The sequence below is a fragment of the Lactuca virosa genome, chromosome 9 (genome assembly GCF_052849685.1).
Source record: "Lactuca virosa cultivar CGN04683 chromosome 9, Lactuca_virosa_CGN04683_v6, whole genome shotgun sequence".
In the NCBI taxonomy this organism is placed as follows: Eukaryota; Viridiplantae; Streptophyta; class Magnoliopsida; order Asterales; family Asteraceae; genus Lactuca; species Lactuca virosa.
In genome coordinates this window covers 117,939,983-117,950,978 of record NC_136434.1, presented here as the reverse complement: position 1 = coordinate 117,950,978, position 10,996 = coordinate 117,939,983, and the positions used below count along the sequence as shown (strand labels likewise).

The window sequence follows — 10,996 nt, the reverse complement described above, 5'->3', positions numbered from 1 at the left end:
CCCAACACTTTGGGCTTAAGGGACCTCACAAGGTCCAGATCTAAAGTCTCAATCTCTTGGCCAGCTCAAAATACTCAAAGTCTCAAGGAAATATGGAAAAAGCCCTAAAACTTCCTAAACACGAGATCTAATCAAAATAATGAGCAAGGTGGTGACTTTTACCTTCAAACAGAAGCTAAGGATGGATAAACACTGGATCCAACAATCTCTTCTCCTTCAAAGCCTTGATACTCCTCTCTTCTCTTCCAAAAGTGCACTAGAATGCTCAAAGTTAGCCCTTCTCTCTCTCTTAGATCAATCTAAACGATTAGGGTTTCACACAGGGGAGTAAGGTGAAATGGGAGGCGGAAATGAGGGCTTAAGGTCCTTTAAATAGGACACAATCCCGGGGAATTAGGGTTTCCTCTCACAACGCCAACTGGTCGAGTTGGTCCCTCCAACTCGTCGAGTCGGTCGTAAAACCCACGCAGCCCAAATCCCTATCTACTCGACGAGTTGGGGCCTCCAACTCGTCGAGTTTCTCAGTCAAAATCATGAAAATTATGTAAATATTATACCTAGGAGTCGGGATGTTACAGTTGTTACCCATATGACTCCCCTTAACAGAAACAACCCGGATGTTGAGCAGGATAATCGAGAAGAAAGTCAAAGAAGAGAGTCTGAATAGTCGCCACATTGTGGTGGTGATACCACAACGTGGCAAGAATCCAAAAAGAAAAATGATGATCCTGTTAAGCCGTACTGCCTACCACTGCCCTTTCCAAGTAGAGCAAGACAATAAAAGAATGCTGAAGACTACCTGAAGTTCTTAGATCATATCAAGTCCCTTGAAATCAATATTCTGTTCCTTGAAGCCTTGGCTTAAATGCCAAAATATGCTAAGTTTCTCAAAGACCTCTTAACTAATCAAAAGAAGATGGAAGGGATGTCTAAGGTAGTACTAAATGAAACCTACTCAGCTGCAATGTTAAATATGCTACCTAAAAAGATGGGTGATCCGGGAAGCTTAACACTTCCATGTCAATTTGGAAATCTAGCCACTGGCTACGCTCTTGCCGACTCGGGAGCAAGTGTTAATTTGATGCCATATTCGTTCTCAAAGAAGCTTGATCTTCCCGAACCAAGACCAGTCAGTATGGTCATTCATTTGGCAAACAAGACAATGACCTTTCCAAGAGGAATATGTGAAGATTTATTAGTGAAAGTTGACAAGTTTATTTTTCCCGTGGATTTTATTGTCTTAGATATGGAGGAAGACAAACAAGTCCCAATCATTCTTGGAAGGCCCTTTTTGAGCACCGCCCGAGCCTTGGTTGATATTAGAGAGTCCAAGCTCACTCTTCAAGTTGGAGAAGAAGCTGTCACTTTTGGAGTTAACAGAGCAATCCAACACTCAAGGATAAGGGATGATATGGCTTTCTCAGTTGATGTGTTTTAAGAATTACTACAAAAGGATCTTGGAGGTTGGAAAGAAAAAGAAACCGAGTGATATATGGTGCAAAAAGAAGGATATTTTGATGTTGAACTTGACATACAAGAGTTAGAAAAACTACTGGAAGAAAGCGAGTACAACAAATTTTATTGGCCTATAATTTTTAAAGATGCTACCCAATTTGTCAAAGAATGTGATTCATTCCAAAGGTCGGGAAACATTTCCTCCTGAAACGAGATGCCTCAAAATTCAATACAAGTTTGTGAAATATTTGATGTTTGGGGGATCGAATTTATGGGGGCCTTTCCCGATGTCTCGAGGAAATAAATATATATTGGTAGCGGTCAATTATGTATCAAAATGGGCGGAGGCACAAGCATTACCTACAAATCATGCTCGGGTAGTGGTTCGTTTTCTGAAAATATTATTTTCAAGATTCGGTGTCCCGAAGGCCCTTATAATTGATCGAGGAATCCACTTTGCAAATGAACAATTAGAAAAGGTATTACAAAAATATGATGTACACCATAGATTTGGAACACCATATCATCCACAAACAAGTGGGCAAACCGAAGTCACGAATCGGGCGTTGAAAAGAATTCTGGAGCGATTGGTTGGAGGTAATAAAAAGGAGTGGATGGAAAAGCTTGACGATGCATTATGGGAATTTTGTACCGCATTTAAAATACCTATTGGTACTACACCATATAGGTTGGTATATGGGAAGAATTGTCACTTATCGGGGGAAATTGAACATAAGGCATTTTGGGTAGTTTAACCAAAAATATCTTGAGGTTAAGAAAGATTTCTGGGGATGGATTCGGAGGATCGCAAAAATGAGTGTCGTATAAGCTAAGGGGTGAAGGTTCATATGTATTGTGAGTATTTAGGAATGGGAAGTTATTAGGAAATATAGACACAATACATTCATTGCAGTCTTGGGATAATGGTTGAGTTTGAAATGGATTGTTTTATGCGATATTGGTGAGATAATAAAAATCAATTTGCTTCGAGGCAAGCAAAGAATAAGTGTGGGGTATTTTGATATGTGCATATCAATACATATAATTTTATGTCATTTCTTAATATTTCTAATTATTTTTTATGCCATTTATAGAACAAAAGGTACTTAATTTGTTATGTATTGTGTTGTAGGGGTAAAAGACATACTTGGAGCAAAAAGGAAGCTGAAAGAAGGAAGCTGGAAGCTGGAAGCTAGGAGTATGAAAGAAGACATTAAATTGAAGAAATATAAAACTCTCCACGTCGTGGTGACCCTACCACAACGTGGCAATTTGGACTTTCCCGATGGATTAAGGAGACTTGCTGAATATGGGATAACAACGAAGACCACGACATGATGGCCTTACCACATCGTGGTGATCTATTTTTCAGGAAACTATAAATACATGCCATTCTCCTCCAAAATTAGAACTTTTGCTAGAAGCAACTATCGATTTTTGAAGGCCAGGTCTCCGATTTGAAGCTTGGAAGTGAAGGAGTCGATTATAGCTAGGGAATTGGGACAATTAAGGCAATAAAATATTAAATTACAACTTTCTACTTAATTAATCATGTCTATTACTTTGAAATTCATTTTTGTGAGTTTGATTGCCGAAATCATGGGCTAAAACCCTATGACTTTCGTCTAGTGCAGGGTTACTTGACTATTTATGGTTTGATATATGGTTTGGATTTAATTTTATTGGTTATTTGTTGCTTTAGCTTGTTAAAGAACCTTTCGTGTTTATTATAATTGCTTTCTCTATTTATTGTTGAATTTAATTAAGTTTGTATGACCATCTTTCTTAATTGAATTTGAATCTTATGATCATGTGAATTGCAAAATTGCAGGACTAGAGTTTTGAACAAAACCTAGGGTTAAATAGAAAAATGGGTAAATAAACGTAGGAGCTAATATATGACAACCAATCATGTATTGAATTGAGCTAATAAACCAAATTAATCTATTCGTTATGAGTCTAAATTAATTCGAACTGAACACTAGTAAAATTGTTAGTTTATCTGCCTGATCACCGTATGAATGAGCTTGTTTGCTAAAGGATTAAGTTAGTGAACATTAACTTGGTCAGTTTAGGAATCAGTAACCAATGAAACAAAAATCCATTGCACTTCCATAAATCAACGATAATAGCAAGTAAATCTGAAGCTAAACGAAAGTTTCTCAATTACCTTGGTTAAATCGTCTTTTGTGCGTTCTTTGCTTTTAGTTTTAATATTTACTTCATTAATTGATAGTTAGTTACTTTGGTAAATTAAGTTTCTAGTCTTGCAAAACTACAGAAAATCCTTTTTCTAAATTTATTAGTAATTTAGTTAGTAGTAGATAAGAACTAGCTAATAGTCATGTTCCCAGTGTTCGATACCTGTCTATTGTGCTATACTATCTTCAACAAGGTACACTGCCTTAGGAAATAATTAGTCACGTTAGTAGGGTTAACTAGTGCATATTATTTTATGCATCATATACTTTGTATACCAAACGGACCCTACATTCGATATGATCCTACCTGGTTGTCCCTTATCAGCTGTAGATCAGTAGACTTTGAAATTATGATGAATCTAGACTTATAATTAGTCAAAACAAATATTAGACTAAGAGTTAGTGATAATGACACCAGGTTACGTCAAAGGAAAAGACAGTTGCTAGAAGAGAAGCGTTGTCCGAATTTTGAGTCGTCACTTTAACATGTGAGTGCATAGTTACTTTCATCTTACACATAGATATGAAGTATTAAATATAAATTACATACTATATGTACGTTTTAGCTGTGTTCCTAATATCTATGCTAGATGAACAAGTTATACATGTTTTACTTGATTTAAACCGTATATGTATTTTATACCTATAAATATATTGGGTAAAGATGGGCAGATGAAAGATGATATAGATGATGAAAGATGAAAGATGAAATAAATGGTGAGAGGCCATGGATATAAAGATGATCCAATCGTCTAGCGGAGTATAGATAACGATCAAGGACTATTCTAGACAGTCTAGTAGAACGTTTGTAGGCTCGCAACCTGTAAGTGTTTTTGAACTAAGTGTTCACCAGGTGTACTCCATCCCCCTCATGGTTGCCTTACTAACATATATTAGTGAGGAATCCCTTATGCATTATTGTCTATCCCGAAGATAATCCTTAGGATAGTTCCCTTAAATTAGATGCTTTGGGGATAGAAAGTGAGGATAAGGGGGATGGATAATCGGGTTGAATGATTTGATGAAAATAAAGGATTTAATTATTGTGGGTTGGAAACCCAATGTGCTTACCAGATTCTCAAGCATTACCCACTCAGTTTCTTGTATTACAGATAGTGGCACAAGAGCACATGTGTGAGGATTAGATCAGAGATTTATGGATTATAGGCCAGTAGAATAATAGATGTTTGTTAGGCCAATGTTATTTCCATTTATGCTTATCTACCGTATTTGACAATGACATCCCAACGTTTTTAATAAAATTAAAATACATTTCTTCGTAAATGCTTTGATAATATCTTTATCATATTTTTGGGAACAAATTCCGCAATATTATTCTTCAAAAGGATACTCTTATTTTAAATAAAGCATACACAAATCGGTCTTTTCTGGCCATCAAATTAGGGATGTCACAATAGTCCTATCACCCATTTATAAAAATATGGTCCCGAAATTTCCAATTCATTTGTAAAAATATTCTTTCGGGTATTACAATTGATACAAATAAACCATGGTAAAGCATCAAGGTTGCTTATATCATGGAAACTATGTTTAGTTTCTATCCACCGCATCTTTGTTATCTGTCTCAACATGTCCTCCTATGATATTTCTATGAACTTGTAATAGATGATATTTCGACCAAAATACATAAGACAAAAATTATCTTGTGAGCTACACAGGTTTATACACAACATCATTATCAAAATCATTTGATAAAACTATCATTGACATGTATTTATAAACAGAATGCAAAGCATATTATGCATGTCCTTGCTTAACTCAATTCTTCTTGGCCCTTCCCTAGCCTCAGCTGTCTGTCGAGTCTAATTTCCATTATTGTAATATACCGAACAAGGCCCTGTAAATACACCCCGAATAGGCTAGTCACATAAGTGGCTCAAAATTCTAACCTTTATTGGAGAACAAATCATCCAGTAAACGCCCCATAATTGGACCCCTTGGTATAGCCGAAAACTAGAAACAAACTATTACTACATAATTCACTCATATGATGCATGATCACCGATGTCTTTTACTTACTTATTCACACTCAGATTATGGATAAACATTTTGACAATAATATTGCATTGTAAAGTATTCAAACATTTCTTAACTATAAAATACAATTTGTTAATCCTTTTCAGTAATTCATGTAACAAATCCTAGCTAGCTAACCATTACCCATGAAAGAGTTCATTTGTTCGAAAACATCTATCTTTTAAAAACTTTCTCCGAATCCTTTTAGGAAAAAGTTCATTTACTCGCTAGATAAGACTTATTACTTTTCAGACATAACATTCTCAAATATTTCACAGAAAATTGTATTAAGGTGTTGTATACCCAGAAAATCCACATGTACTCACCTGGCCAGTTAGTAAAGACTATATTTGTAACTTCCTGATTTTCAACCCAAAATTTTCATTTTTATTTATTCAAAATATTCATTTACATCAGAGTATTTATTACACTATCCGGAAACATGATTGCGAATGCTCGTATGTACAGTCGAACCTTGCCCTTCTTATGAACCAATGAAGCTCCTGGAAAACATTTATAAACAATCGGGTAAGAACTAGGCTTGGTGAGTTCTCCCAATATACCATATACCACAATACTTATACATGCATACAAATAATGGCTCCCATACTTTAATCGTTACGCCATAAAATCTATGCAGGTCTATAGGCTCCCGTACTTTATTCGTTCTGCCATTAACTCTAACTACACAGATGCAGGTCTATAGGCTCCCATAATTTATTCGTTCCGCCATAAAATCTATGCAGGTCTATAGGTTCCCATACTTTATTCGTTCCTCCATCAACCCTAACTACACAGACGCAGGTCTATAGGCTCCCATACATTATTCGTTCCGCCATCAACCCTCACTAACTTTGAAGCATACCAGTAATTATGCACATAGATACTACACATTCAACTCTACAGGGACATAGAAAGCTATACTATGGGCTCGACATTATTGGTTCCTATTTCCTAACATACACGCATATATATTGGAATACATAATATAGTGAGATGAACTCACTTGGACAGTTACTTCGAAGATTAATAGCTATCCGTAGGATTCCACTAACGAGCAACGAGCCTAACAAGTATTAACCTATAATACTATAGTTTGTTAGATCCTAAGGGAATCTATTAACATAGACTAGACCTATCACTAATCCAAATGAGTACTGATAGTTCCATCAAATAAGGATAAGCCAGGCAAAACTGTTGGGAGGCAGGACCATTTCGGCATAGAGCTTTTCTGAAATCCAACAACCAAGCCAACGTGACCATTCTAGACACCTCTCCCATAAGTAGATCAATCAGTATTTTGACTTGTAATTACTGATATCTTATTTTTAGGTTCATAATAACGACTTTTGATTATAAATATAAGTTACACTGGAAGCGATAGAGTGTAGCTTAACTTACAAAGCTTTTAAGCGAGAACTTGAAAAAACATGCGGACAGAATTCCGAAACCGAAAGCCTCTATTAGCCAGACTTCTAAATCTATTAGAGCCTAGCTAAAATAATAAGAAACTCCGAAAAGTCAATCCTAAAGCCGAGAAATCGTTCTTAGAGAGAATATGGAAGATTGTTATGAATAATAAGTGAGAAATCAGCTTATATATATATATATATATATATATATATATATATATATATATATATATATATATATATATATATATATACACACACACACACTACAGAAATGCATGCCATGCATGTTATAGAAGGATATGCGTGCTATGCATATCCTTCTAGAACGTGCCATGTGTCACAATTTGATGGTGCCACGTGTCACTATTTCCTTGGGCTACGTTGCCTTGTCTCAGAAGATGGGGGGTTGTCTGACATTGCCACGCGTTTCTCTCTCATGGTGCCACGTCATCACGCGCATGGCGCACTTTGCGTGCACGATTTTCCAGATTTTTGAAATAGCGTAACTTCTTCATATGAGCTCCGTTTTCGACGTTCTTTATATTTCCGGAAAGCTCTTGACGAGATCTAAAAGCTTCCTTTATATCCAAATTGCTAAGGTGGTGTTTTTTTTTGTAAAAAACCTCTTATTACCATTTATTGTTGCACGGCGCAGCACACACACAACACTTTTAAATTTGCAGCAGTTTTTTTTAAATGGCTTCGGGCTCAAAAACCTCTTCCCATCCTCTGCCCCATATAGCATTGGGCTTGGTTCTTCTCACCTCTTCCTAACCTAATATAAAAAAAGCGCCTAACCTAATCTAAAAAAACGGACAACACATTACCCATCGCCGCATCTGCGTTCGTTCTCACGTTTCTTCAATCTCACATCTTCTCGTCAAATTGGACATAGGAGACCTTCGTCCATCACCCTTTGATCACCGTTCGTAGGTCCTCTGGTCATATTCTTCAACCTCTGTCGTCGCCGACGTCTAGTCCTTGTCCATCGTCTTCATCTGCTATCGCAGGTAAGGTTTTTTTTGTTCTGATTTCCGATGTAGCCTTTGATAACGATTTTATGCTTTTGAGATGTTATTTATGCTTCTTGAAATCAATTTTTGCATAGTTGTATAGAATCTTTGCTAAAATCTTTGTTAAAATCAGAAAAGTATGCATATTTATGTTGATTTTTGATGTAGTTGTTCCTATAAGCTATTCACGTTGTATTGTTGTTGAAATCAGAAAGTTATGCATAATTGTGTTGATTTGTTATCAATGTTTGCTAAAATCTTTTCTGAAATCAGAAACTTATATGCAAGTTTATGATTATTTGCTGATTTTATTGTAGAAATCTTTGCTTATATGGGTTTTTTTATTATGTTGCATTGTTGTTGAAATGTCATCAATTTAAGTTATTATTATGTTGAAATATCATTATTCTTTGTTGCTAAAGTATGTATTCCATATTTTTTTTGTTATTAGCAATGGGTGATAAACATACATGGACCAATAAGCGAATAAAATTCTTATTGAATACTTGTATTGAAGAAGTACAAACTGTGGGTAGAAAAGGTTTGAGTTTGCACAAACATTCATGGAACAAGTTAGGAACAGCCATTAAGGAAAAGTATGGTGTGGATTTGATTCAAAGACAATTGCAAAACGCCTATGACAACCTTAAAGCCAAATACATAGGATGGTTATACTTGAAAAACAAAACTCGCAACCTTTACAATTCTCAAACAAATACTTTTAACTTAACAAACGAGGAGTGGGAGAACTTTAAAAAGGTATATATATATATATATATATATATATATATATACACACACACACATATATTTATATGTATTTTGTTAATATAGTTGGAAATTATTCTTATACTACTTTTGTTACATTGATTGGGTCTAGGGATATCCGAAAGCAGCTTCTTTGAAAACTGTCCCATTGTTGTTTCCAGAGCTTTATGCAGAACTCTTTGATGGAAACTGTGCCTCTGGTAATCTCAGCTATGCCACATCCCAAACATCATCGGTACATGGATCATCTTCTTTCCATGTCGAACCACTACAACTTATGAACACACCTTCTATTAACATAGATGAGGATGATTACCTTTCCAATCATTCTAGTGAGCCATTTACTCAACCACCACCTTCTGCTGCTTCACCTTCTGTTGATTCACCTTCTGCTGCTTTGCCTATTGGTAACCCCAACAAAAGGGAAAAACCCTCAACTCATATACCTCGAGCTCCTAGTGCTTCACCTGATGTCACACCCCTAAACCGGAATGGCGGAAACGTTCGGGGGCGTAGGACGTCATGTACAGTATCACAACAATTGCATAATAGCAATCAAAGCAAACACAACCATTACATTGATAAAGTAAAGTATTTACATATGTTCGATACATAGTTTGTATGACATCAAAATGTATAACAAAAGTATAAAAGACGTGACTCTGCAAAGCTCCGTCTTCTCAAAACTTGTGGGGGTACTTGTCTACCGGTTCCCTGAGAATACAAGTGGTTTTGAAAGTGTATCAACATTTAAGTTGGTGAGTTCATAAGTATGTATTTGCGATGGAAAGCTTGTCTTTGTTCTTTGAAAATGTTATAGTGTACTTCTAGAAAATCCAATATTTTCTTAGTGAATGGATTGTAGTCTTAGGCCTTAAGACCAAAATGTATGTTTGTTACTATACTCTGTAATAGTATATGTAGTCTTATTAATGAATAAAACCATATTATGTATGTTTTCCCTAAACTGTATGTAGTACTAGTGTACTCGATACTAGGAAAGTAGTGTATTGTAGTAATCTTTGTTATGAAAACCTTTGTATGAATGCCTAGATACCACCAACCGTAACGTATAGTAGTTTACTGTATGAAAACCTTTGTATGAAAGCCTGGATACCACTAGCTGTAATGTATAGTAGTGTACTGTAGTTTCATAAATTCAAATAAAACCATTGAAGTAGTGTTAATCCCGTAAACAAATGTTTTAGTTAATACTATTATGAGTTTCATATAACCATGCTTGATATGACCTAGTGACCTCTACGACGTTCTTCAGACGTCGGAATGTTATGACGTTTGTCACTCCAGGCCTGTCGGCCTAACTGTAGCTAACAGTTTAGGTGTGGGGTTGTCAATCCCGTATAGATCTATACACAAACTCACGCTCTCCCTCCAGGAGACTCTGCTTATACTTTATAGGATTTTGAACCTGTAATCTGATGGGTACAATTGAAGTAGTGCCTCACAATCCTGTATTAACTAGTTTACGTGTAGTGTTGTAGTGTTCTCTTGTACTTGAAAACTGTATGTATTAACTCATACTAGTGTACTTTGTAATGTAAAATAATTATACTTAAATAATTATTTAGTAGTGAATCCTTGAAGTATTGAAATCGAGTAGTGTTCCATAAACTATACCTATTATAGTTTATATACTTGTTTCTGTATAGTGTTCTTGAGTTTGCAAAATAGTGTAGTGTTTCCCAAACTATACCTATTATAGTTTAAATGTATGTTCTTGTATCATGTGTTCTACTTGGCAAAATAGTGTAGTGTTCCCCAAACTATACCTATTATAGTTTATATGTATGTTCTGTAATGAATTGAAAAACCGTTGCAATTTAATAGTGAGTATAAATCGGTATTCGAGATTTGTGAAATCACCTTTTTGCTCAACATGTTACAAAAGGGTTAATAATATAATTTAATACAATGCAGTAGTTAAAACAGTTTTGATGTAATTGTAAGTGATTTTAAATCGTTTGAAATCGTTTGTATGCTAACACAAGATCCCTTGTGTTTTACTTGTATCCCCCCTAAAAACATTAAAAAACAGTGAAAACGTAGGGGTATGAACTCACCTCTAGTGTATTCGAGTCTGTATAGC

At 35.5% G+C, this 10,996-nt stretch overlaps 1 protein-coding gene across 1 annotated transcript; it reads left to right on the top strand.

Annotated features, from left to right (window-relative positions):
• The first annotated feature begins 988 nt into the window (after positions 1-988).
• Positions 989-1,438, top strand: LOC145139706 (uncharacterized). Its single transcript, XM_079073436.1, has one exon. It carries the CDS (start codon positions 989-991, stop codon positions 1,436-1,438), a length of 450 nt encoding a protein of 149 aa, XP_078929562.1.
• Positions 1,439-10,996: the final 9,558 nt, after the last annotated feature.